This window comes from Marmota monax, unplaced genomic scaffold (genome assembly GCF_021218885.2).
Source record: "Marmota monax isolate L192 unplaced genomic scaffold, Marmota_monax_Labrador192_F-V1.1 WCK01_AAM20220418_F8-fsc00101, whole genome shotgun sequence".
In the NCBI taxonomy this organism is placed as follows: domain Eukaryota; kingdom Metazoa; phylum Chordata; class Mammalia; order Rodentia; family Sciuridae; genus Marmota; species Marmota monax.
In genome coordinates, this window is record NW_026692786.1 from 5851931 (window position 1) to 5879529 (window position 27599).

The 27599-nt window shown below is 50.6% G+C and overlaps 1 protein-coding gene and 1 long non-coding RNA gene across 3 annotated transcripts in view; one reads left to right on the forward strand and one right to left on the reverse strand.

The window, feature by feature from the left end:
• Positions 1-27428, reverse strand: Vstm2b (V-set and transmembrane domain containing 2B). Of its 2 annotated transcripts, XM_046448170.2 has the most exons (6): positions 27211-27426; positions 26176-26790; positions 25425-25609; positions 24382-24411; positions 22544-23015; positions 3-669 (listed from the first exon to the last, which is right to left on the reverse strand). In XM_046448170.2, exons 2-6 carry the CDS (start codon positions 26255-26257, stop codon positions 581-583), a joined length of 858 nt encoding a protein of 285 aa, XP_046304126.1. In that variant the 5' UTR covers positions 26258-26790; positions 27211-27426; the 3' UTR covers positions 3-580. The 2 variants fall into 2 exon arrangements, with proteins under 2 accessions (XP_058436431.1, XP_046304126.1); XM_058580448.1 differs by lacking the exon at positions 24382-24411 and having other exon boundaries at positions 1-669; positions 27211-27428.
• LOC124095069 (uncharacterized) overlaps positions 25672-27599 on the forward strand; it is a 154302-nt gene continuing 152374 nt past the window's right edge. The window contains exon 1 of the long non-coding RNA XR_009227070.1: positions 25672-26221. This is a non-coding gene — a long non-coding RNA (uncharacterized LOC124095069). The remainder of the gene's footprint in view (positions 26222-27599) is intronic.

The following is a 27599-nucleotide window of genomic DNA, read 5'->3' on the forward strand; positions in this document are numbered from 1 at the left end:
CTGTTATTTAGCAATATACAATACAGTTTATAAACAAGTGTCTGGCCTTGTTTCCAATCTTTATTTAAAAATAAATATTATTGACAGTGAATTTTAATTATGATGTCTTTTTTTTAATCAAAATGTCTCAAAAGAAATAATTTAATAAAAAAGAAAAGCCCCCAAAGAAAAAGTAAATAAAAAAAAAATCCTAAACACAATAATCTACTAAAAATATTTTGCTTTGTCAGAAAGGCTTTAACCCAACATTTTTACATATTATCCTAAAGATAACTGCTCAACAGTTCGTGCAAAATGAAGACTTGGAGGGAAGGTGTAGAAAAGAAAAATATGTTGAAGTAGAGAAATCATTGATCCCATGCTCACTGCATGGTCCAAACTCCATCTTATTTGGAAACTAGATGCATTATTTTGGGTATTCTACATTTGTGTGACTTTCCCAAAAATACGATTTATTTATTTTCTGCGTGGACTTCTTCATGCTTTTCTCAGTCTCTCTGTGTCCATCTGTCGACGTGGTCCTCCCTAGGGGTGCAGGCAGGTGGTGTGTGCCTGCTGAGGTGTTCAGGTGCCACGTCTGTCAGTGCCCCAGGAGCAAGTGCAGGCACCTATGCAGAGCTAACAGGAGCAGGGACAGGAGCGGGTCTGTGGCGTAGCTGGGGCCGGTTCCTGCAGGGGATGAGAAAACAGGCTTGGTTAACCCTGGATTCACAGGAATCTGGCAACTCATAAGCAGACCAGGAGAGAGTGAGACTTCCAAGGCTTCTTGATCTTAGCTCCTGGCCGGAGGCTGCACATGTGGCTGCTTCAATTTCATGATAAAGCATTTTGTTGCTGCCACTGCTTGTTATTTATAGACCACACATTTCAGGAGCCTACTGTGGTCAGACACAAGGTGCCCCTGGCCTAAGGGGGATGTGCTAGATTATAGCTCTAAAGTCCAAGTCATTATCTTATTTTAATAGTTTGCTTTCTCTGCACTGAGTACTATCTATGCTGCAAAATGTCCTCAATAATGAAAACCTAGCTTCCCCTCCTCTTCCAGGAAGATGCCATGATTGCACACAATTCTACCCTTGCTGTGACTCCACTCTAGTTCCCTGCCTAAACTACACAGCTCAGTATTCCCAGAGGCCCTGCCATAGGCAACCTGAGTTTTCTGTGTGAATCTTCTTTCCACAACCACATTGTCAGTCCATCCCTCGAGCTGCAATGGGGAACTCAGAAATCACTGGATGGTGAAGGTGAGTGAGCTACCGTCCTTGAAAAACGACCCTAGCACTCTTAGCACTTCTACCTACTTCTCCAATGCAACCATTAACCTGGGTCCCTGGCCTGCCTCTGAGGCCTTAACACCACACCTTCATCCTGCCTCACCAGGGCCACTTGTCCAGCTCCCTATTAGTCCTCAGCGTCTCCAGCTGTTGCAAGGCCTCCTGTGAACCAGGGAAAGCCCACCCATGAACCTCAGGCTTCTCACCTAGGAAGTGGGATGCTCCCTCCAGGGTTGAGAGTAGCAAGAGTACAAAGCACCATACACACTGCTCTTTGGTGCTATCTAAACTGTAGGGAGCCTCACCAATAACTGACTCAGTGTCCAGCCCAATTAAGGGAAGCAGTTTCCTGCTCCGCCCTTCTCACCTGCGCCACCTGGAGGCCTTTCTCTTTCCTTCACCCGCTCAGCCAGAGGGGCTGGAGCTCTGTACTTAGGAGGGGGTGCAGAAGGCCCTTTTTTGTATAAACACCGTATGGTGCAGAGGGTGTCACCACCTTCACTCAGCTGCATGTGGAAGCTGCTACCAGGGTGGCCTGTCCCTCCAGTCTCACGCAGTGTGAATTTGTGGCTTCCCTAAAAAACCTGGCCCTGAATGTATGACTTTCTGTCTTCTGCAGGTAAAAGCACTACTGGTCTTTTCTATCCAACATGTTTCCTCTACTCTCTAATCGTTCTTGCTCTGCCCATGGCTGGCTGTGTCATGGAGTTCATGCCCTGGGCCTCTTGTCTCCCCTTTGTAAAAGGAGAGGGTTGGACAAATGTTCTAGCTTGAAATTCCAGGATTCTCTCTGTCCATTTTGGGAAGTAGGGGCTGTTTTCAAACCTCTGAATGAAAAGGGGGTAGGGGCTATCCACTTTGCACATGTCTCATCCAGAGCTAATTGCTTCTGTGCACAGCTCTGAGCTCCTGCTGAGAAGTGCAAGGACAGGACAGATCCAAATGTGCTAACCTTCCTCTTCAGATCTTAATTTTCCAGACAGTTGTCACTCCTGGCCCTCCTACAGCTTGGCTCAGGATGCCACTCTGCCTCTGGCCATCCGTCAGCAGAAAGAATCGCAGTGCGGTGGTCACTCCAAAGACTCTGATTCTGCTTTGCTGCTCCTCACTGTCACGCATCACTGGGGAAGGACGAGGTGATGGGCGAGTTGATGGATGGCCAGGTGCCTGGGTGGAATTCACCGAGGCTCAGGTGTACAGAAAACAGGGATCTGGCCAAAAAAGCAGAGCACTGCCTCCTGGGCACATAAGGCCTGTGAGATCAGACCAAGCCCAAGGGCCTCCCTGATCTTCTTCCTGGCTCAGATCTTTATGCCCCTGCAAAACCCTGACACTTGAGCAGGTGCAGGTGAGACAGAAAAAACTCATGTGAGGTATTTAAAGGTGGATGCTTATGCATAGCACTCTAGACTCTCAAGCAGCGGCAGGAAAATGGTGAGCCAGACAAGGTAAAGCTGGCTCGGTGGCCTGGTTGGAGTGATGGGCATAAGAAAGGCAATGAGACTTTCAAATTTGCCTCCAAGTACCACTGACTAGTCACTGCCACTATTACAGTCTCACCTATGCAAGTTTAAAAGTTTGAAAATTGTGCAAGACTTTCCAAAGACCTTAAACAACCAGCCTGCCACTCTGCTCTGAAATAAGAAGGAAGCAGCAGGGCCAGAAGCCCTGCAGTGGTGGCTCCAGAACCCCTGGGAAGGGACACTGGGATCTATGGGGTCTTTGCCATGTCTGCCACAGGATGGCCACAGTTTGGCTCCTGGATCGAACCTCATTCACTTCCTGGCCTAGTGTTGCCATGGGGGTTGGCAAGGGAGGTGGTATGGGGCAGTAGGCTTGTCCTGGGGAGAGGGACTTCTAAGCCTAGCCTTGTTGCCAGCTTGCTGTGTAATCCCAGGAAATTCTCTTCACCTCTCTGGTTCTAGTGTCACATCCATAAAATGAGGATGTGTATGGGCCAAGTGTCAGAATAAGCAATATTTTAGCAGTAAATTGCAAAATGACCACAAGAACCCCTCTGATAGTGCCCTCCTGTGCTCACTCTGGGTTTGACTATAGGATCTGCTTTAGCCAAAAAACTATGATCAAGTATGAAGCAAGCAAAAACTTGAAAAGTGCTTGTGCATTGGGACTCCCCTCTCACTTATAGCTCTTGAAACCCACTGCCATGAGATGAAGCCTGGATCAGCTGATAAAGGATAAGAGGCATCAAATGTCCTAGCTGAGGTCCCTCTAGACCAACCATCCCCCAGTTGACTCGATACCAATTGCATGGATGAACTCAATAAAGACCAGGGAACTCAGCCCAAATCACTGAACTTCAGCACTATGAGCTAAATAAATAGTTACAGTGTTGTGCTCAAGCCACTGAATTTTGGGGTTCTTTGTTACACAGCAAAAGCATGGAAGCAAAAGAGCCTCAAATAGAATAAAGAGCCACACCAATCAATGTTGCAGAAAAGGATGATATAGTTACTTCTCTGTAAAGGGTTGAAGAAAAACTAATTTTGGTGATGGCCATCTCTCAAGAGGAAACTTTATTCTAAGATAGAACAGGTAGGCAGACTATCTCCCCAATCACTAATTTTGAGACATCCCTGGTTCTCTGGTGAAAGACAGACCCTGGATGTGGAACCTTCTCCTACCTCATTCACCAGGCAAACAGACACTGTCTTTAAGTTTCCCCAAAGAACCAGGGAAAACAAGGAAAACTGGCTTTGGGGCCTCACTGAAGGAAGTGGGGTGTTGCTTCTTTCTTTGAGGGAGATTGACTGTTGTCTAGCACTTGGCTATGGGAGTCTCCTATGCATTTGGATCCTGATTCCAGGAATAGTGAATTTCCTGAAGGCAGCAATACTTGGGCTGAGGTCCCAGCTGAGGTCCCTCTGGGGCCAGCTGAGGTTTGGCTCAGCTGAAGTGGGGTCTCCTTTTTACCCCGTGGCCTCTTTTCCAATATGGCATGGAGACATCTGTGCTCCAGGGCATGAGGCTGAGCAGACTGGCTGCTGGTGGAGGCTGCTGTGTTGATTGGATGCTAACTTTCTCCTTATCTATTTCCTCCTTTCCCAAGGAGTGCCAGGAATAGCCAGGAATAGCGCTGGAGCAGGCAGAAGTTGGTCATGGTTAAGCTGGAAAATGAGGCTGCTTGGGAGGTGAGGGAAGTCCTCTGACAGAAAGAGTCGCTGATTCATTCTGTACATGAAACCAGTATCTCCGCTTTGCTAATCATTCTTACAGAAATCAAAGCCTCTTTGGCTTAAGATTAAGACATCAATCAAGATATTAATTTTTATCATTTAGATAGCGAGGATAAGAGACACACTGGAGCCATTTAAAAGAGAACCTGAAAGAACACAATGGGGGTATTTATTCCCCTCTTTTCCCTCCCTCTCAGTCCAAGAAGCTTCTGCCTGGGAAATTCTTTATTTCCATTTATCCAGTAATTTCAGAATTCCAAAGCCCTACAGAAAAGAATATGGAAGTTTTGAGGCTCTTTAATGCATTGAGATAAAAGTAAATGAGGAGACTCTGTTCAGGCCACACTGTCCAGGGGTCAACCATGAGTTAGGTTCCTGACTGGTGGTAGTAGGGTCTAGTCACCCACACTCTGGTCTGTCCTTTCTTGCACATGGGGCATCTGCTTTATTCTGTGGAAAAGAGTGTTGGGGGACCACCCACTGGGGTGGACTGAGGAGCCTCTGGGCCCAGCTGGCTCTACTTGGGAGCTTGGGTCAGCGATTTGCAGATAAACACCACTGAGAGTCCAGGGGTTTTTATAGAGTTGCTCACAGGCTACATTTTTTTTTTTTTTCAGGTTTGAAAAGAGTAAGTAGAATGAAGATATTTTAAGGTCAGCAGGCTGGTTTTGGCTCCTGCAGCCTGGCTAAGTTGGAAGCTCATTTCGTAGGCTGACACAGGAATGCTTTGCCTGTCTGTGACTTGCTCCCTCCAGAGTTGTGCAGAATATTCCCAAGCTGCAGCCCGAGAAGAACTAGTCCAAGGATAGATACTGAGGGGGCAAAGCCATTCTAACCATGAGCTCGGGTGTCTAAGCATCCATCCACGGAGGACTACCACGGGGGTCTTGAGGACAGGCCCCTCCTGTCTTGAGCAGATCAAGGCCACTCACATCTGCTCTGCATTTTGTGATGTCATAACACATCTTTGAACACGGGCTCTTTGGCTAGAAGACCTAGGGAACCAAGCCGAGTGGCGGGGATGGGGGCCTTTTGAGCACTGATGGTCAATTCTGTATCTTTTTTTTCTCTTTGCAGCCTTTTGAGAATGAGACAAGAGGGCTGCTCCTGAGAGGCACTGATGGCCTTAATGAACTGGACTTGAGCATTCATTCAGGGCTGGACAGCGGTCTGTCTTTCTGGGGCAGCTGAGAACAGGCTGGCTCTTACCCATTGCTCCCATCACCATCCCACCTCAGCAGCACTCTGAGCCCCACTCTGTGAGTGCAGCAGACGAACATCCCTCGATTATGAAGGAGAAGGTTCCCTTTCTGAGCTTCCAGGAGCCAGGGTGCAATGAGTTTCCCTGGGCTTACAGGGGCTTGTAGAATGAGAACAAAGAGAGGGCACTTATGAGTCATCCTGCCCACAGGCCAATAGCATCCCTTCCTCTGCATAAGTTCAAAAGCCCAGGCCAGTGCCAAGGATGGTATCAGAAGCATCATTGACCTACTCCTGGAGACTGGCCCCTCACTCTCCTTGACTATTTTCCTACCTTCCCAACTTCCTGCCTCAGAGGTTACAAAATGCCATCTTCTACAGAGACCAGGGCACAAACTGCCTGCCTAAGGGTTGAGCCTGGTTTGCACAAGGCTCTACTTGGGTGCCCTCAGAGTTTAAAAATAATAAATTCTAATCTGAATATAAAAATTGGGAGACAGCCACATGAAGGCATAGATTCTGGAAAGGCCCAAGAACCACTAACACTGCTCCTGCTTTTCCTGCTGGGGTGGACCCCTGGCTGGCTGGCTGCTCTTCTCGGCAGGAATCTCCCTTTCCCCACTCCCTTCTGACTCCCAACCCAGGCCCAGGGTGAGCTGCCAGTCCCTGCCCCCGACCTGTGCAGTTGGGACTCTGCACAGGTGTGTTACTCACCCATCACCCACACACTCCCCTTTGTTGGTGCCTGAGTTTTCAGCCTCTGAGTCATCCCTGGTGAAGATCTGGGAGGCTTGGCTTGCATCCCACCTGTCCCCATGCAGTATGTGCCAAGGAAACCCCTTTCCTGACATGCAGGACTGGTCCTGCCAGCGAGCCCAGCCCTCTGCTCTCCCTGGATGCTGATGGTCCAGCTTGCTACTGAGAGAAGATACCACCTGGCAGGGCTATTTCCCTTGTTGACATTTTAATTAAAGCCTCTTCCTAGATATTCATTCAAAGGGAGTTAGTGAGGAATAATTGAGCACTAACAGAATTTGTTTGGGTAGAATTAATTTCTTCCATAAAATTAACGTGTGCTGGTAACTGGGACAAAACTAGGAGTGACTAACATTGTCGGTGTTTAAAGGAAATGGCGATATTTTAAAGAAAAGTCCAGAGCAAAGGCCTGGGGAGCCATGGACAGTGGGTGAGATGTGGGACCATCTGTCTGTTCTCATTGTGCTCTGCTGATCTGTCCTACCCAGGCTTACAGTGCCTCCTGCTTCAGCCCAGTTTTTCTTGCTCCCTAACCCTGAGGAACTAGCTCCTGGTTTTGATATCAAATTGACCGATAGACATCACGTCTGCTGGGGATGATGTTCAGATGGCAGCTCAGTGTCCAGACAGTGGGAGGAGCCTGAGTGCTCTTGGGGTGGATGGAGGCAGAGGTGGTGTCAATGCCTATCCTAGCTATTCCTGGTCTCTCTCTGCCACAGCTCATTGAAAACAGTGGCCTATTAAAGCATTTTCCTGCCTTCATGACCACTGTGCCCTTCCTCCTCCTGCAGATGCAGAACTCCCTCCTGGAGAACTCTCCCTGATGGGTCCCTTCTGCTCACAAGAGAAAGAAACTGTCTCAGTGCCACTGTTGGGGATTATCCATGATCCTCTCCAGTCACCCCACTCTCACTGCTCCTTTGGCACCAGCTGTGTGCTTTGGTCCACTGCTACCTGCAAGCAACTGCAGGCTGACCCTGCGGAATGACTAGCCACCCTCTCCTTAGGTCTAGGGCCCACCTGCCCCCTTAAGTGTTGCACATGTGCTTTCTCCCCCAGGGAGCACGCCCTGTGCACTTGGGGACAGAATGCTTGACACAAACACCTGCTGCTCATGTGGCCTCTGTTCATGTGGCCCTTTCTGTTGGAAGTAGATGCCTTTGCACTAGAGGGTTGCAAGCAGCTCTCCCCACAGCCAGAACACCAGTCTTCTGACATTAGAGATGACTGACAACAGGAGTGAATGGCAGGCAGCAGGCATAGTGGAGCCCAGACGGACAGGGCTGAGCCCTTTCACTGTAACAGTGACAAAGGTGACTTGCACTTAGTAGACAGGGGTTGTGGCAAGTGTGTTACCCATGTTAAATCCAACCTTCCTAATGGAGGAGGTAATCATTTACTCCTGTTTTACAGATGAGGAAAATGAGATCCAGGGAGGTGAAGTGATTTGCCTAAGGCCTATTCAGACAGATAAAATACAACAGGATACCCAGTAAAATTTGTGTTTCAGGTCAATAATGGGTAGTGTTTAGTGCAAATATATCCCAAACACTGCAGGGATCATACTTATATTGAGGTGTCATTGTTTTTATTTTTCAATTTGAAATCCAAATTGCTAAATTGAGCAGTCCTGCGAAGTCCACTCTAGGATAAAAAGCAGGCCTGGGACTTGAACCAAGGCAGTCTGGTTTCTGTTCACATAGTGAACCCCCAAAGAACAAGGGCTGTCCTTCCCCACGTGCCTCAGCTGGACCCTGCGGAGAGGGATAGGGGAGGGAATTTTTTTCTTTGAATTTCAACTTTCAGAATTGCTTTTTAATGTGGCCAACTTTGTTGCTAGCTCCTTTCCAGCTTTCTATTTCTTTACAAGTGGGTTCTTGCACCAAAATATCCTTCCATAGTGTCACTTAAAGAAAATGGTAATCAGGCCCTGTCTCTGTGGTCAGGTGGCTGCTCTCAGTGGGGCCATGGGCAACGCTGACCACAGTGGGCATCAGGGTGCTCACCAGGTGGGGAGGGTGGGGCTGCCTCCCTCACTGTGGGGGCCCAGTCCTTACCTGGTAGCCCCTCACCCCCTGACCTATCTGGATTTGATAACCTTAGGGGCTGTAGGGTGCTAATAGACACCCTAAAGATTCTCAGTGCCAGGAGCTGTACTCAGCCTTTTGTCAGAATTCTATCCCTTAATATCCTCTCAGCTGCCTTAGGATACAGAAGCTATTTTCCCATTTCATAGGTAAGGTCCAGAGAGATTAAGTGACTTGCCTGAGGTTGCACAGCTGGTAGGTAGTAGAGGGTAATGTCAAGTGACTTCCTAGTACTTATGAAAGAAACCAGGCTCCCTAGCCAGGGGACACACAATTCTCTACCTGCCTCCACATACCTTTGAGTGCCTGAAGCTCTAGGCAAATTGGACTCCTGCATGGAGACTGTGTGCACTCAACTCTCCTGCCTCCAGGCCTTTCTTGGCACATGCTGTTCCCTTCACCAGAACATCCTTCCCTCTCTGTGTTAGCCCCTCCTTCCCACCCAAGTTCCTTCAGATGGAAGACCTCACATTTCTCACCCTGCCGCCCTACTTCACCTGACTAGCCCACCTTGCACCCCCACCCCTCCCTCTCAGCTTTATCTTCCAACTCCACTGCTGGTCTCTATGCCCTTCTGGCCACCCATCTGCGTCCTTCCACCCATGAGTCTCCTTCAGACACCAGGTCCACTGGCTTCCTTTGCCCCATGGACTCCAGAGCAAGTTCCCTTTCTTCTGGGCTGTATTTGGGCAACTTGGGTGTGTTTACCTTCTGACACCTGTCTCCTCTGCCAGAGGGTGGTTCAGGAGAGCAGAAACCACCGTGGTCTCAGCTGTGTATTTTCCCATCACCTGGTAAAGCCTGCACTGTGGGATTCTCACAAAATGTTTGTTGAATGAATAAATCAAGGTCTTTCTTAGACACTCCACCTGGTCCACGACATGCCAGCTATTTAGGTCAGATTCTTCATATGCAGCATTGCGTTTTTATCCTTCAAATACCAGCTGGGGTTGGGAAGTCTGTCTCGAGGATCCTCAGGGGAGCACGGGGCTATCACAGTGATCTGACCTTTCAATTGGCTGAGACTCAGCACACATCCTTTGGACTAACTTGATTTTTTTCTTTTCCTTTATATTTTTTCAGTGCCTCCTGCTTGCTAAGCAAACGTGTCTATCCCTAAGCTACAACCCAGCCCTTGACTAACATTTCCTTTAACTAATTTTATCATTTTACATTCATTTTCCTTTTATTCCAGTTTCTTTATAAATTTTTATTCTATTATGCTGCACACTGTTTTAAAAGCCACTTCAAATATCTCTTTTCGGTATTGCAAATACGTAACGTATTTGTAGATTTCGTATGTTTCATATAAATTATAAATTTGTGTGTGTGATTTGAACCATATAAATTATTTTAAAATATTTTAAAGCAGTAGAATCTCTTTATCAAGCTAATTGCTGCATGATCCCACATTGAATAAAGCCATTAGAGTCAGAACACTGGCCCAAACTGGGGGTGGGATGCTCAGGATTCCAAAGAACACAGTTTGAGAACCACTGATCCTGCCTCCAGGCCTTTCTTGGCACATGCTGTTGCCTTCACCAGAACACCCTTCCCTCTCTGTGTTAGCCCTTCCTTCCCACCCAAGTTCTTTCAGATGGAAGATCTCAGTCTTCTCACCCTGTGACTGGCCCTGCCCCACCTTGCTAGTCCACATTCAAATCTAAAACTCTCAGACTTGTGGGTTCTGGAGTGCTGGTATCCCCATTACACAGATTGGGGAATGGGGGAACACTGGGCTTTGAATAAGGGGACCCTGCTCCTCCTTGAAGTCATCTGTCCCAGTCTATTTAAATCCCAGTTGTCTGGGATCTTTGCCTTCCCTCTACAGTCTTCCTGCCCCAATTAGTCAGAGTGTGCCTCATACACACAGTGGGCTCTCAATGCCTGTTCAGTGAAGGCTGCTCAGCATGGGGTGCAGGTCATTGTCTCTTCTTCCAACTCATTGGAGTAGCCAAGCAAAATCAGGAATCAGGAACATGGTCCTTGGGTGGGGGAGGAGAGTGGAAGGTCCCTGAGGCCTGCGCATTTCAGACTCAACAGCAGTTCTTTCCTTTTACAACCTTCCTCTAGGTTCTGCCTCCGTGATGCTTGGATATTTCTTCCTGTTGCTCACTAAGGACTTTTCCTTAGAAGTACAATTTAACTGAAAAGGTTAACACATTTTGATTGCCCAGGGATAGTGCTCTGAAAATTCTATAACATGTGCTCATTAAATAAAATTAGCACAGAGGAGCTGCCCAGGATATGTCACGCATTAAAATATGACTCTGTAGAATAGAAAAAGCGTTATGAATTATTGCCTTGTGTATTTTTTTTGTTATATTAGTGTTTAATGTGAATACAGTTATTCATCTGCCCATCTGGAGATTTGATTTTTCTAAATGCCTGAAAAAAACATATCTCCATTAACTTTTACATGGGCAATAATCGGTAAATCTGGACCAGCTTGTATCTATCAGAGTGCCAAGAGTTCAGCAGGTGGAGGGGTCCCCTGCTCCTGTCCCAGTGGGGGAGCTGGAAGTTAGCTGGGGACTGGCTGTGTCTACTTGCTCTACTCATACCTTCAGTCTGTGTACAGTGGCTCAGGGATTACAGGCAGAACATGGGCTAGCATGAAATTCTGGGCCATCCCACTACCTGGGACCTTTTCTCTCTATGGCCTCCATGTCTAGAAGACATGGCCTGAATGTGCTGTGTTGGTGCCAGGGATTCCAAATGTAGGCATGTCCACAGATCTGACTGCACTCATCCTTCAAGGCTCAACCTGTGTCCCATATGCACTCTTGTTTTCATCCATGTATCCACTCAGCCTTCTTTCTATCCACCATCCGCCCCTCTATCCATCCTTCCACCCATCTATCAACTATTTTCCCATTTATTCCCATACTTCATCCTTCCATCCGTCCCGATCCATATCCACTTATCTTTCCTTCCACCCATCATTTATCTTCCCCTCCACCTAGTCACACATCCTTCCTTCTACCCATTCACCAACTACTTGCCCTCCCATTCCAATCCACCTATGCTCTCACCTATCCATTCAGCCTTCCTTCCTTCCTTCCATCCATCTATCCATCCATCCATCCACTCATCTTTCCTTCTACCTACCCATTCCATTCTTCCATCCATCTACCTGTCCACCCATCCTTCCTTTCACCCATGCCCCATCCTCTGTTCATTCATTCATACAGCCTTACCTCCACCCACCTACCAGCTACTTGTTTTTCCACTCATCCATCCCATCACTCATTCAGACACCCACGTACCCATCCATCTAATTAGTCCAAACCCATTATCTTTCGGCCTGGATCACTGCCTCTGAAGTGATGTTTCCTCATCTGCTCTATCCCTGCCTCTCTAATCTCCACATGGCAGCCAGTGTGGTCATTTCCAAAAGCATCACGCCCTGCCCCATCTTGGTTGCTCCTCACCCAACCAATCTTAGGATAAAGCCCAATGTTCCCCTATTCCCCAATCTGTTTAATGGGGATACCAGCACTCCAGAACCCACAAGAGATTTCAAAGTGGGCAAGCAAAGCCAAAGCTCCCTATCACCCTCACAAGGTCTTACAGTTTGATCCTGTTTGACCAGTGAATTCGTCTTGACTTAATTTGCTCCTTACTTCTCCTTCTTGCTTTCTCTGCCCCAGCCACAGTGACCTTTTGTCAGGCCTTTCAGTTTCTCCTGCTTCCATCCTACCATTTACATGTTATTCCCTCTTCTTGGAAGTTTCTCCCCTCTCTCTTTACATAGTCAACTCAGCTCTCTTCCAGAGGATTATGGCTCAAACATGACTTACTTGGGGTCCCCCTATTCTTAGATCCCTTAGCCTAGGGGTCTCCCCTTTGACACACCAGTTATGGCTGCAAATTTCACTTGTTATGTGTTGATGTGACTGATGTCTGTTTCTCCCTGTCAGATTCTCAGGGCCTTACTGCTCTTATTCATGTGGTGCCTTCCGTATCTAGAACAGTTCCTACTTATAAAATATGCCTGTTGGAGACTTCCTGAATAAATGAATGAACTAGTCCCAGGCGTAATGAATGTGGGGTACTGGAGATACAGAAATGAGACTGAACAAGGCTTGTCCTTCAGGGCCATCATCCTCAGTGGGGTATTAAACTAGGTACTGATTCCAGAACAGGGAAGGAAAAGCTGCAGACCCTCCAAAGCACAGCAAGGGACTTCGGGAAGCTCAGATTGGATGAGACCTCTTTGGTTTCAAGGTCATGGAAGCTGTTCTTCCAAATACCAGCCTACCTTAGCCCTGCCTTTCCCGAGCCCCTCTGTATTACAGCCACAGTTTATGTTCGTTCTCAGAGCACTTCCTGTCTGGTCTGGCCACCCATGGTTCAACCGTAAGCTCCTCCCTGAGGTTGCAGCTAAGCCCACGTGATGCTCTGAACAGTCCCCTGCTCCTTGGCCTTGGCCAGACTAGATGTAGTTAGCCAGAAACCCCATTCCCAGCTCAGATGGAGCCCTAGAGGACTTCAGTTCACCCTCCCTTAAGTCCCTCTGGACTAAGCAGCATTTGTATGAGAATCAATTGTCATAAAAGTTGTTATAAGAGGACTGACGTGACAGCTGGGCTGCCCTGGCTTAAAGAACGCCAAGGCTTCCTTCTTCTCCAGGAGAGCTGATGGGAGGGGCCAGGGATCAGCAGAGGGAAGGGCTCTCTTGTATTTGGAGCTATCCAGTTTTAGGTAGGGGACTGACCTTGGGGAGTCTGTAGTGGGCTCTCTGCTAGGTGGTGGTGGTGGGGTAGGTCCATATGGGACATGGAGCAGTAAGGCTGGGCAGGAGGCGTCCTGGCCTCCTAGACCTGCGTATAGCTTAGTGCCTCCCAGTGCCTCCTGGGGTGGTTTCTTTTTTTGTTGGTTGTGGTGTTTTGTTTTGTCTTTTGTGGTACAGGGGATTGAACCCAAGGGGGCTCTACCACTAAGCTATATCCCCAGTCCTTTTAATTTTTTAATTTTAGACAGAGTCTCACTAAGTGGCTGAGGCTGACTTTGAATTTGTGATCCTCCTACCTCAGCCTCCTGAATAGCTGGGATTACAGGTGTGTGCAACTGCACTCAATTTGGAGGTGGTGTATTTGTCTTGCATCCCTCTCACCAGTTACTAGGTGCCAAGTAGCAACCTTTAGTGGCAATCACCAGTTACAGCAGACACAGTAAAGAAAGGTGGGCAAGAAAAATGCAGGAACACAAAGGGAAGAGCTAGCACATGTCCGGAGCCTGTAGAGGTGGCTCCAAGCTCCGTCATCTCATATGCCCATCCCTGAGGGGCATGGTGTTTCCCAGCATAAGTGGCTTTCTTTTCTCTCTCTTGTGGTGAAAGTCCCATGCAAGGGAACTCTAGACACTCCTTGCCAGCCCAGGTCTTCCCTAGAGGCTCCTCAGCTACCTGACAACAGGAGGGAGCTTTCTTCTGTCTGCTCCCATCTCCCATGCAGTGCTGCAAAAATCTGCTCCTTTGCTGCTTGGGCTCCACCTCCTTGCATCACAGTGGACCCCCACTGATGGCAGCCTGCACGACAAAGCAGGACCAGGCACAGCACAGGCGTGGCTCTCCCAAGGAACCCAGTTGGCACAGCCAGGCCTACGGGGCACATGTGCAAACATGCTGATTTAATTTGTTGGTGGAACATCAGAAACTGTAATGAAGCTGTCCTTGCTCACCAAGGAGCTCCTGACTCATGGAAAATAGTCCCTGCTAGACGAAGATGAGGACATAGCACCAACCCCATTTCTTACCCCAGCCCCCAAAACGGCATGGAATGTACAAAAATAGCAAGTCACTGAGCCATTTGCAATCTCACAGCACTTTCTGTTCTGAAGCTCCATCGGCTTCCTGCTATCATCTTTAGCTCCACTGGTGACTGACGTCTCCAATCAGGGCACTCTATCCAGTTTATTTACTGATCCTGGACACTTAATGCCATTCCCATGAATAACACTGATGACAAGAGCCAACATCCGTTAAACATTTGCTAGGTGTCAGGCTCTGTGTTAAGCTAAGATACGATAAGGATCATCTCTGATCCTGTCAACCATGCTGTGGCATGAGAACTGGTATCAGTGAGATGACAAACAGAGGAGGGAACTTGCACATGGGAAGTGAAGGAGTCAGGATTCAAATCCAAGGGGTTGGACACATCTGGAAAATGGGCAGCCTGGTACTTATGAAGGACGAGGGCAAGAAAGATATGGTACATACTGAGATTTCTGGGTGGCTGGAGCGCTAAGGCCCAGAAATGAGAAGAATTTGTTGGCATTCAGACCCTGACTTACCTATAAGCATACCTGGCTAAACAGTGAGGAGTGTTTAAAATGTCAGGAGAGAAAGGGAAATGGCTGGAAATGGTGGCCACTGTAACTTCTTCTAAACTGTCCTGAGTGTCTTTTGGGTTTATGTTTTAGTGTGTCAACCAGAATGGGCCACTCTCCAAAAGAGTGACTTTTCTGGGTCATTTCCCCTGACTTCACTCCCTAATGTGGGTGTTCAGCTTTGTGTTCTTTGAAAGTGTCCAATCCACCTTCAAAGACTGTTGATGGTCTCCCTCATGGCATCTCTCTGGGCATTTTAGAATGAGCTACACAGATCAGGACCCATGAGCACGGAAGAGTAGGAGGGAAGAGGGGTAGGGAACAACTTCAAAAATGTCCACTTTTGATTTATATTTTGAGTCAATAGTAGTCCTCCAATAAACTCTGCTTAGAGAATCATAAAACCAGAGCCAACTCTATCCAATCCAAAGTATCTTTGAGATTTCAGTCTATAGAGCGGTGATGACGGTACTGAACAACTAATAATAGTTGGAAACAGTTTCCACCTAGGATTGGCAGCAGGGCCAGGCTTCACAAGGCTTGACTCTCAGGGGCCATCTCACAGAGGACATAGGCAGAAGAAGCTGCCCAACCATAGCCTGGGCTTCAGACTCCAGCATCCACTGAGGGCACCCCGTTGCCAGTCTAGCATCTCCTACCATTTCCTCCATCGCTTAGTGCTCAACAGCAGCTAAACCCTAGGCGGGAGGAGGCCAAATAGGGTAATCCATCTTAGTATTTATAGCACATCTTGCCTGAAAGCAACAAAGCCATGACAAGCAGGCTAATTTCCCCAGAAGCACCACCCCAGGGAAGGAGGCTTGCCATCCTTCATAACGAATAGGTAGGAACCAGGAGTTCCAGGGGCTGGGTCTTCAACTTTCCTGCAGCCCTTACATAAGACAAAGTGAAACTTCTCAACGGCTTGTTTCCAAGAGATGCCTGGTAAGAGTCAGCAAAGCATGGGGGAGTAGAAATACTTTTTAAAATTCCTCTGTGCTGCAGGAAAATGTCTTAAAACCATGCTGGCATCTCCCATAATGCTGAGGGGTTTAGACCACAGCCAAGCCCTTGCCACTGTCCACACGGAGCAGAACTAATCAATATCATATTACAAAAGCACTTGACCTCATTTATCCCCACCGATGCTTGGGGAATCCTTAATATGCACAGCTTTAAAAATGTGCGCCTGGCGTATTTAATGAGAAGCTCCGGGGTGGGTTTGGCTCCAGGTGGCATTTAGAAAGGCTGGCTTTCAGATCTTCTCTTGGGGGCTGCCACTCCAGCTGAAGAAAGGGTCTGGGCTCTGGCTACAAGCAGGGGAGGGGCTGTGTCTTCTGGGAATGCAGTCAGGCAGGCAGAATTAGGGAGAGCTGCAGAAAGGGGGAACCCTGCAAGAGGCGAGCGCAGCACATGATGCATGCTCACTAAAAGGCAAGTGTGATTATATATCATTATTATAATCCAAGAGCAGCTGTTTTATCCCTAGTTTGGGGCCTCTCTGATGCTGAGAGAGTAATTGTGTAGTGAGCTGATTGACCACTCAGTGATGGCTGTGATGGACAGAGGTCATTCCATTTGGTGTGACCTCCGTCCATGGGGCACTGGGAGTGGAGTGGAAGGGAGGCAACCAGGAGCTTTCCCAGAATTGACGGAAGCTGGGAGGATATCAGCCCTAGGTGATTCTTTCAAGCCTAAAACCCCACCCTGCCTACAGAGAGCCTCCTCAGGTTGTCTCAGCTGGATCAGGGCTATCCCCACTGGGGATGGCCTAGATATCTCTGTCCTGAAATTACCTGGGTGCCCTGACTTCCTTAATCATGAGTTCACCATTGCCACCTCCACTTCCCCTCAGCACCAGCATGAGGCTGAGCCAATAGGACCCCAGTGAGTGGCATTTAATGGAGAGGACGCCCTGTTGCTGATAATCACAGGCCTTTGCTGCCGTCAGGGATGAGGCAGTTATCTCTTGCCAGCTGCGAGGCTCAGCCATTTCCTTTATGAAATCCTTTAATTTTCTCCTTCAGGATGCTCAAAGAGCCTCACCCTCTTTTTTCTGGGATATCTTTTGCCACATTTATTTTCTACTTGATTATGAACCTCATGTCACATCAGAACTTGAAGTAAGACTGAATTGTTTATTTAAGGCAGCCATTTTTGGGGTCCTCCTGGGTCCAGGGTCCTTGGCCTTGCTGGTGTGTTTGGAGACTCTCTGTTGCGTTGTGATTCACCAAGGTCACACTGGTACCATTTCTCACAGTTTTGACATCTAGATGGGGCATGGGTTGAGACATAGTGAGTGTCTTCACCTTGTCCATAGCCCCCTTTGGTCATGGTTTATGGTTCCCACGGCAACATCCAAAGACACACCCCTTGATGACTCCCAACAGTAACTGCCTCTCAAAACCATGGCCATTGCTGCTTTCTCTTCATTATTAATTGAAATATTGACAGCCAGTTCTTTGTGTGGGCACCAGGCAGTAGTTTGCCACATCCAGTTGGCTCTCTGTGGGGGTCATGGTGCCTCTCCTTGTAGCCGAAACCCTGAGGTTAATTAGAGGTTCACACAATGTGATCTGATCCCAAGGTCCCTACAGAAGTGAAACTCTTGCCAACATGCAAGCCAATCAGTTGCAGACTCTTATCATTGGAGCCCTACTCTGCAGTGCCTTTTCAGGTGGGAAGTGTTTTGTCTGTAAGGTACTTTGTTTTGTTTCTTTCTGTCTCTGTCTCTTTCTCTCTCAATGGCAACCAGCAATGAAGTTTTCATGACAAATGGGCCAGTGTTCAGATTAATTAGGAGCCAGATTTATGAACATGGCTAAGAAGGGGCCCAGCCTTCTGTGCCTGTTCTGCTTTTCTAATTCAGTCCATGTTTATTTTTAAGCACAAATACCAAAATGTCTCCTGACAAATGAGATGTGAAATGAATGAGTTTTGCACATAAATTTTTAGTGCAAATATGTATTGGCTGTGCTAGGCATACATGGGCACGGGGAGGGTTTTCTTGCCTGACTGTGCAGTAGCTAAAGGATGAAGATTTGAGTGAGTCCCTTCTTCCTTTTTCCTGGCATTACCAAAGTAGCTCACTTAACAAAATAGAGACCTCTTTCTGTGTCCTTCTGGAAGTAACTGCTTAATGGAGACTGACTACAGAAGTGGGCTGGGAATACTCCTAAAGTCACCAATGGGAACCAGCCAGTGTCCATTCAACCAGGGCCTGGGATGGACCTTTTTGGTCTCCTGAATCCTCCTCTCATCCTTATGCATTCTGGGGCCGACCTCTATAGACTGTTTCACCCTACTGCCCTTGTCCTTGGCTTCTAGGAGGGTTTGGTCAATTGGAGGCCCTCAGAGGAAAATGGAGGCCAGAAGGAGAGTGAAGTCCTTGCTGGGTCACTGTGGGTTGGCTGCATCCCTTCCCTGATGCCAGACTCCTGTCAGGCAGCCCTGTCCATCTAGCTATCCTCCCTGACTTCTGCTATGTGCTCCTTTCCCCTGCTCTTTCAGCCTAGGGATGCTAATGACCCCCACTGCTGTTAGCCTTAAGGACCTGCAGACATCCCCTGTTGGGGGTCCTGAATCCCATTCACAACTTTGTAAACACTCCTTATCAACTCCCCTTGGTGACTTTGTGAATGTGCCATCTGCTACTGCCAGCATTTGTCTGATAAACACTCTGCAAACACTCTTGCCTGCTAACCAGGAGCTAACAGTCCTTTCTGGACCCTTCCCCACAAAGCTGCTGAGAACTTGAGCTGGATAGGCCAGGCCTGGGGACACCCTCCTTGAGCTCCTTCTCTGGCTCATGTTGCTGAGCCATCATCTGGCTGGCCACCTCCCAGGGAGGCTCAGCAGGACCTGGCACCAGCGGTCAAGCTCAGGGCACTGCTCAATGAGGCAGTTCTTTGGGAAGGTTTATTAATACCTGCGTAAGGTAGAATAGCAGTTCTCATGATTGGAAGTAGGAAAGAGAATGGTGAGTTATTGTTAAATGGGTATGAAGATTCAGTTGGGGAAGATGAAGAGGGTTCTGGAGATGGACTATGGTGATGGCTGCTGCACACCATGAATGGACACACCGCCAATGAACTGAACATCTACAAAGGTCTAAAGTGGTAAACTTCATGTTTGTGTATCTTACTGCAATAAAAAGTCAATCATAAAAATAGAAAGAATTAGTCTGCAGCTTTTACTCTCATTCACATGGAGGCCCATGGCCTAGGTGGCTTTGGGTGGCAGGGGAAAGATGGGACACAAACTGGCATGAGGGCTGAGGTTGTAGCTCAGTGGTAGAGTGCTTGCCTAGCATGTGCGAAACACTGGTTCGGATCTTCAGCACCACACAAACAAACAACAACAACGTCAACAACAATAAAAACAAAACTGGCACAGTTCTTTCCTTGGGATCAAGGCTGATCAGGTGTGTTTGTGGATTACAGGTCATATGACTCACTTTTCCATGCTCAGGTGATACACAGAGGTGTCTATAGCAAAACAACATCCTTAGAACTTCACAAGGAGTAAGGGATACAACTGTTTTGACCTTGAAGATGAAGATACACCTTCTAGAAGAGCTGAGGAGGAACTCAGGGTTCTTTCTGAGATATGTCTACCTGACTCCTCAAAGGGTTATTGATTAGGTGACAGAGATCTCAGGGGCCACCATAACTTATCCCAGTGGTAATGTCCTGCTGGGAGCCCAGCTGGCTGTACTTTCTGGATGGCAGTGAACCCTGCACCCGACCTCAGGAAACAGATAGAAGCCCTCAGCCTGGGCTGCTGCCCTGACCTACATAAGCATTACTGTATTGTTCTGTGGCTGGCAGATCCCCAAGGCCCCAACCCCTGGGCACTGAACCATCAGAACTGAGCTGATGCAATGACCCCATATCTTCTAGGAAGAAGGGAGCTCTCCATCCCACCTTCCACGGATGTGTTTTCTGTTGTGGGATGAAAGACCCTGGAACATTCCCACTCCCTTATTCAGGCCCTGTGGCCAGGACAGATTAGAGATCTGAATGGCTATGACAGGCTGTCAGATGGGTCTTGGGCTCAAGCATCAGACTCTGGCCAGGAGAAAATGGAGATTCTAATAGAAATGAGCTCATGACCTTCACCTCTTCCCCATCTTATGGGTGTTACTGAGTTCACCCTCATAGATCTCTTTCATTTGGCACTTCCTTGACCCAAACCTTCAACCAACCCTGTTGATTCCACTTGGCTTTTAAAGCCCTTTTTAGCTTGGCCTCCAACTACCAAGTACTTAGTTTATTTCTTCTATCCTCTCCTCTCTTACAGAGCAACTAATGACCATAGTGATAATAATGAACATATCTTTGCAGCAATGTCCATACCAAACTTCTTCTGTGGTCAGGGATTACCCTCTCCATTTTTATAGATGACTCAGAGGTGTTAAACCACTTGCTTAAAGTCATACAGTCAAGAAGTGGTAGAAGCACAACTCAAATCTAGGCTTTTGCCTTTCAAATCCTTTGCTTTGCTACTGTATTAATGGTCTGGGGAACAACCCAGAGGTTACCGAGGTTTCAGCCTGTGACACAAATGTTTACTTGCTGGGCCTGAGATGATAGGGCAGAAGAGTCTTTTTACCAATCAGTATCAGTTAAAGCACTGTATAAGTCAATAAACACTTTTCCAACATGTAATGTGCACAACATAAAGATGGTTAATTTCCCTAGATTCATGTTTCCCTTCCCCTGTGAAGAGATGAGGTTGAAAAGCAGTTGCCAAGCCATCAACTACATTTTCCAACATCTACACTGGACCATGTGATAGTCATTGGATAAGGAAGAAGTATTATTTACCACATCTAAGCCTGGTCCTTAAACACCCACCTTGCTATTTTCTACATCAGCTTTTCTCTGAGAGAATTAAGCACTACAAAATGGTTTGAGTGGCTGTTTTCTTGATTTCTCAAGAGTGATACATCCTTTGGGCAATTCTAAAAGCTTAGGAAAGAAGTTGATTCACTACATACAGTGTGACTTAAAGCCTAGAGCTCCGTTACCTTCAAACTGGTTTGAGATGGGCTGCTTCCATTTCTCTCCCCTCATCTGTTAGCCACATGTCAATCCTGAGTGACTTGGGGAACCACTTGCTGAAGATGGTAAAGTCTATGTCAGTATGGGTCCCTGAGTAACTGCATGGAATAGAACTATCATACTCCTCATTCCAGGGGGCAGGACTTGATGTGAACAAGAAATAATATATTTGAAATTTATCAAGCCCCTTTCACTTTGTGGTTTATATCAGCACCAAATGTTATCTTAAATTAATACAGGGGTAGAAAGTTCCAAGCCAGGTAGGAGAACTTGGAGTCTTTTGGGAGAAGTTCCAGCTGACTCACCTTCCCCATGGCCTGGGGAAAGTCTTGTGGGTCTCTTTGTGGAACTAAGAGGGATGGGCCTCCAGATTCAGGCAACAGCGTGAGACACAGTGGAAGCTCCCATGTGGGAATAGCTAAGCAAGAAACAGAATTTATTTGTAAGATGGACCAGCAGCTCCTAACTGTTCAAGGGTTTAACAATCAATCAAGGAGGTAGAATAATATGGTGATATGAGGCCTGTCACCTTGGATTCAGCAGCATGGTCCAGGAACCTTCATCCTTAGCTGGCAGTAGTGGAACTCACTTTGAGAACTGCCATGGTAGGGACATATGCTCCATTACACCTGGAAGTGTTTTACATGGAGCACACCTGGAAGGTTTTTTACACGTGACTGTCCCAGCCTCCCAATGCTTTAATTCTAGTAGAGAAGCTCTCAGCATCATACAAGACTGAAGGGTAGAATTCAGACAGGGAGTGACTTATTTAAAATCAGAGTTAAGCCCATCTCTGAGGCCCACCTTTGAGTAGGGGGAGGGAGTGGGGAGTGCCTTGGGGAAGGAGCACACTGGGCACTTGGCCTTTCTGCCCACTCTACTGCTAATCAGCCCTTCCTGGACTTGCCTGTCATGACCTTCAGTTCATTTTCCTGTCCTGTTCTCCAACACCCACTTCTCCGAATCCTGTCCTTTTCAGTCTCTCAGCTCTAGGAAAGCAGTCCTTAACTTCTGGGCCTCTTCCTAATAATGAGGAAGAGCTTGATCCTTAACACACTCTCCCCCACACCAAGGACCCAACGGGAACAAGAGGCAAAATTTCTAGCAGGGTGCAGATGCCTACACCCATCTTGCCCTTAGCCAAAGAGAATGGAGGTTACACAGGCCGGTCCACACTAAGACAATGTGTGTTTGTCCAATCAATCCAACCTGCATAAAAAGGAACAGGTCCTAAATTTTAACTGACTCCTCCCACTCTGCAACAGGGTATTAATATCCCACCTGAGAAATGCTCCTCCCTATGCTTAGTGCTCACTGAGTAAACTGACCCCCGCACCTCTCCAGGAGTGTAACTCTCTGGGCCCAGTCCTCCAAATTCGAGATGGCTCCCCACACTCCAGACTTGGTCCTGGTGGGGCAGCCCCCGATTCATAAATACACATTGTGAAAGCTCCAAAAGCCCAACAATAGAGATAGAGAACAGCGGAGAGAGTTGAGCTCAGGGCAACTTAGCTTGGCACAGTACGCACATGCAAATGATCCTGGTGCGGTGGCCACTCCAACTGAGCCCGCTGGGGCGTTCACGCCCCACCCCTCCAGTGTGCGCGTCCCCTCGCCACGCGATTTCTTACCGGAGCCATGCCTCTGGCGCAGAAGGACAGCCTGGCCCAGTGGTGGCGACGCTGACGAAGAAGCGGCAGCAGATGCGACGGTAGTGGTGGCTGTGTGGGCTGCGGAGGCGGCAGCGGATTCTGGAACTCCGGGTCCAGGAACTGCAGGGGGACTCCCGGGTGGCGAGCTCTTGTCGCCTCGGCCAGGTTCAGAAGTGGTGCGGCCCGTGGCGCCCGCGCTGTTGGTGTTGGCGGCGCTGGGGGATCCGTGGCGGCGTGGGCCGCTGCTCTGGATATGGGACACGGCCTCAGCAGCCTGCATGTTGGGCGGTGCGAAGCGCGAGAGCACGCGCAGCAGCGCCTGGGCCTTGTGCTCCTGCGTGTCGTCGTCGCTGTAGTCTGACACGCGGCACTCGTATACGCCCTCATCCTGCAGTCGCACGGCCGAGAGCCGAAGCCGGTGAGAGATGTCATTACCCTGGACACGCACGGTCTGCAAAAGAGTGGGGTTAGAGGCCTGTCTGGGGAAGTCCCAAACCTGCTCTTCTTACTGGTGCTGCCTTCGCGTCTCCTTGCCAGAGCACCCCAATATTTCCAATACTTCCTTGACCCTGGAATGCCCACCATCAGAGTCTGGCTTTCCTTTCAATCCATATCTCCCCAGTGGCATGGGGCTCCCAACTCCGTTTAGGGGGCCTTGTTGCTATGTCCATTGAGTCATCAGGCTCCCAGGTCCCCAACTCCTCTTCTTGAACCCCCTGCTCCGTCCCCACACACCTTGTCTTCCCCCTAGCTTTTGCTTCAGAATACCAATCATTCTCTCCTTCCTTCCTCCTGCACCTTCAAGAAAGAAGGCTGGGTCTCCTGATCGCTAACCGTCCACGTCTTTACTGCTGCAAGTGCTCCAACCAACCGCATCAGCTCTGAGGCATCGCCTTAAGTCTAGCCCACTACTCAGACCCGCATTCACGCTCCCTTTTATCTGGAGTTGGGAGGGCCTGGGTAGAGTCTTAGGGAAAGCCTCCGTGCCTACTGTGATCCCCGCCCGTCGCAGCTAACCCTGGCTCTCCCAAGGAGGTAGGAGACACTGAGGCTACTGCCTGACTCTCTGGACTCCAGGTACGAACCCGCCTTTCCGCGAGGACGCCTGAAGCTGGCGACAAAGCGCTCCTCCCTGCGGCCTGGTGGAGTCGTCGGGAAGGAACCGCTCAGAGGCACTCACCAAACACCCGGGGAACCCTCACCTCTGAACCGAGCCCACGGGGAGGCTCTCGCTGTCTTCAGGCCCAGCTACTTCCACGCTCCGACTGCGGAAGCTCGGGCGCTTCTCCCAGCTTTACGAACCCCAGGACCCCGACCCCGCGCAGCTTGGCAAGAATACCGCTCACCCCGCCCCCAACAATACTGCGCTCAGGCGGAGGGCAGGGCTGCAGCGTAGGGCGCTGCCGGGCTGCCGGGCCTGTGTGCTGGGCGGAGCAGAGAGGGGTGGGAAAAGGAGCACTGGTCCCGGCGAGGGCAGGCAGCCGCGGGGTCGCGGTGTTGGGAGAAATGACAGCAGAAGAAAAGCCAGCAGAGGCCCAAGAGGCCTAAGCGCGCGGTCCGGAGGAAGGAGAGTTTTACAGGTGAGAGCCTAGCCGACTTGGGAGACTCAGGCCTTGGACCCTTGATTTGCACAAAAGAGAACCGATCCTGCTACCAGCGACAGATGGCGCCCAGACACGCCAAGCGGCCGACAATGCAAAGCTGCGAGTGCGGTTGTACACCGCGCGGCTGCCTAGACTTTCTAAAGGGGAGGGAGCTGCGGGGCGCGAAGCGGCCAGAAGGGGTCTCCCGCGGCCCACGCTGGGCTCCACACTTACGCTGATTTTAGTTGCATCCTTATTTGTTACCTAAAATGCAAAGGGAGAGACACATTAGGCTGTTGGCATGCAGGCTCGGGAAACTCAGATCTGCCTTTGGCCGAGGGACCTTCCACGCTCAGGCTGCGACCGCAACTGCCTGGGGTATGGCGGGGGTTGAGGGCATGGAGGACGTCGGAATTTCCGGCAGTTTGACTGGAAGAAAGCTGGGTTTAGAGCTAACATGGTGCCTGTCAAGGAGTGGCTGTCCTAGCATACACCTGCCGGCTGAAGAGGGGAGAATGCATTGCTAGGAAGGCCTATGTCCCTCCTCCGGAGCATCCTCATTCCCTTCTCTCTTAATTTGGAACCGTGAAAAATTCAATGGAGGGGTTGGCCGGGCTGTCTGGACAGGACCCAGTGAGAGACATGAATAACTTTGGGAGGGAACCTGGGGAGAATGTAGGTATGTGTGTAAGGTGTGTGTGTATGTGTGTAAAGTGTGTGTGTGTGTGTGTGTGTGTTGAAGCGCTTTTAAGAGAGAGTGGGTTATGAGGCAGCCTGAGTCGGTTTGCAGCCACAGGAAGGCAATCCCTCTGATCCTGTGGAGGCTCTAGAGGTGACCTGCTGGCTTCCCCAAATACGGTTTTCTGTTGGCCTCTGGAACGCAGCCCGGAAGAGCTTAACTCATTGGCTCTGTGCCCTGGGGACCTCGGAGTGGCAGAGGGCAGGGAGAGCTTGGTGGAACCATAGTGGTCTTCCCTCACCAGCCAGCACCTATCAAATGCTCGACCCTCATCAAGAAGAGCAGGCCAACTGGACCAGGCGGGAGTGAATAGAATTCCAGGAGGTTGCAGGAAAAGGGAAATTATCAAAAGAATTGATAGGGTTTTGAGTTTACTGTTGACTTCGAAGATGCAGTGGGATGCCGAGGGTGGGAGATGGGTTGCGTGACAGGGCGGCACACTGAGTACATGAACCCTGTTGCCTTCTTCCAGGGGTTAACTCTCGCTGCCCTAGCCCTGAGACCCAGGAGCTCCATTGACGCGTGGGCGGCGGGGTACCTTGCTCCGGGAGCCTGGCACGCTCAGCGCTAGCTCGTGTAGCAGCTCCCGGGGAGGCTCTTTGAGATACCACCACTGAATTTCCAGCGAATACGATGTGGCTCCGCTGGCCCGGAACGCGCAGGGCATTTCGATGTCGTCTCCCTCCCGTACTGTCACATCTTTGGGGACTTCGGTGAATGTAGCTGGGGGCGGGGGAGAGAGAGGCGTGACCAGCTGTAGGGCGGGGGCTTGGGGTAACCCGAGGCGAGGCGGTAGGTTCCCCCGCTCGCTCACTGGCCTTGGGCTCCCCACCCCCCCAGTTACTTCGTGGCCCACGGCCGGAGGCGCTAGCAAAGTTCAGTCCAGCAGCTGCAGGGCGGCAGCAGGGACTGGCCGCCGGCCGCAGGCTGCTTCGCTCCAGATCCGGTGGGACAGCAGGGGCGATTCACGCTTCTCGCCAGCTCTGGGCCGCACCATCAGAGCCAGGCTGGGTGCGTTAACTCTCGCTCCCCGCAGGCCTCCTCTCAGTAGCCGGATCCCGGCCGGACTCGGAACGACTCCCGCGCGGACGCCGCGGCTGCCGCGACCCTTCGCTGCTTTCCTCCCCCTACCCCTCCGGGCCCGGACTGCACACAGGGATTACTGGAGACCGTGAATGCTTCCCCTTTTCTTCCTCTTTCTCCTTCATGGCAGCCGGGGAAGGCTGGCTCCGGTGGACCCAGCAAAGAATTCCCCGAGCCCACCGCGGCAGCGAAGTTCCCGCGCTCACCGTTGGCCACGAAGAGCAGCAGGGCGTGCAGCAGCAAAGGCGGCAGGTATCCGAGGGCACCGAGCCGGTTCCGCTGTTCCATCTCCCGCAGGGGGCGCGGCGGCGGCGGGGGCCCGGGCGCGGAGAGGCAGCGGTAGCAGCAGCGTGAGCTCGGCTCCGGCTTGGGCTAGGACGCCTCGGAGCCTGCCATGGCCCCGCACGGCGCTCCCTCCCCTGGCCGCCGGCGGCCGCCAATCAGCCCCTCTCCCTTGCCGGCTTGCCCAGCGCTGCTGCGGCTGGGGGCGCTGCGCGGGGTGGGCAGGAGGTGAGGTCCCGCCGCCGGAAGGCTACTGGCGATCTGTCAGTGTTTCTCTCTGTCGGAGGTCCACAGGATGATGGGGATGTGCGATTCAGTCTCTGCCCGGCTGGCCGGGCAGGGGCCGGGCTGCGCCAGTACCCATCCCTGGCCAAGGGAGTGCGCGCCTCAGAGCAGAGAGCTTCTGCCTCCGGGTCTCCTGGTTCAGCTCCGACTGCCACCTCCTCCAGCCCTCGCCCACTTCTCCCGCCGCCGCCCCCGCTGGTTTCTCCGCGACTCTTTCCGCAAGGCGAGTGGGCGCTCAGCCGTGGCGCGCAGACCTGGCGTCCGACCCAGCGCCGCGCGAGGAGAGCGGGTCCGGCGTGGCGGACCCGGAGCCGGAGAGAGGCGGGGAGAGGGGGGAGGGGAGGACAGGGAGGGGGCGGTCAGTGGCTGGGCGCCGAGCCGGAGCCGCCTCCACCGCTGCATCACCCCGCCCTCCCCTCCTCTGCCACAGCTCACACTGCCCCCCACCCCCCCCGCCCTGGAGCGCACCCTCTCCCTCATCGGGGGTCGCTCAGAGGGACCACCATCTCTCAGGTTGGAGCGCAGCCCCGCCCCACACCCGCTTTGCTTGGGGGTCCTCCCACCCAAACTCTCCCAGGTTTCTTCCCAGTCTCCATCCCTCGAGACGGTCGCTCATCCCTGTTTCCTATGTGTCCCTCGGCCCTTTCTGCAGCCCCCAGGCCTCAACTCCTTACCCCAGTTTGGGCAATGAGCTGCACCACTCTTTGGCCCAGGCCCGGGACATGGCGGGTGGGTGGGCGCCGGGGGCCTGGGAGAAGGGCGGAGCGCTGTGCCGGACAGGGGATGAGGCCGGGTGACGGCGGCGACGCCGAGAGTCTGCAGTGTGTGAGCGAGAGTGAGCGCACAGCGCCGGGCGAGCAGGTGCCTGTGGCGCGGAGAGCGCACCAGCGAGCCAGCAAGCAGCGGCCGTGAGTGACGGCAGAGGCGGCGGGGGTGGGGTGGGGTAGGGAGCGCCGGGCACGACTCAGGGCTCGGGAGGTTTCTGGGCGGGGGCGGGGTTCTTGTCCCTCGATAGCCTGTCCCTGCGTACCCGCACGTTCCTAGCCAGCGGTTACCCCCTCTT

Coding starts and splice junctions, on each gene's coding strand:
- Vstm2b (XM_046448170.2), bottom strand. CDS start 26,257: ATGGAACAGCGGAACCGGCTCGGTGCCCTCGGATACCTGCCGCCTTTG. Junction 24,412..25,424: donor TGCCAGGCTCCCGGAGCAAG/GTACCCCGCCGC, acceptor TTTGCATTTTAG/GTAACAAATAAGGATGCAAC. Junction 23,016..24,381: donor AGGATGCAACTAAAATCAGC/GTAAGTGTGGAG, acceptor ACTCTTTTGCAG/ACCGTGCGTGTCCAGGGTAA.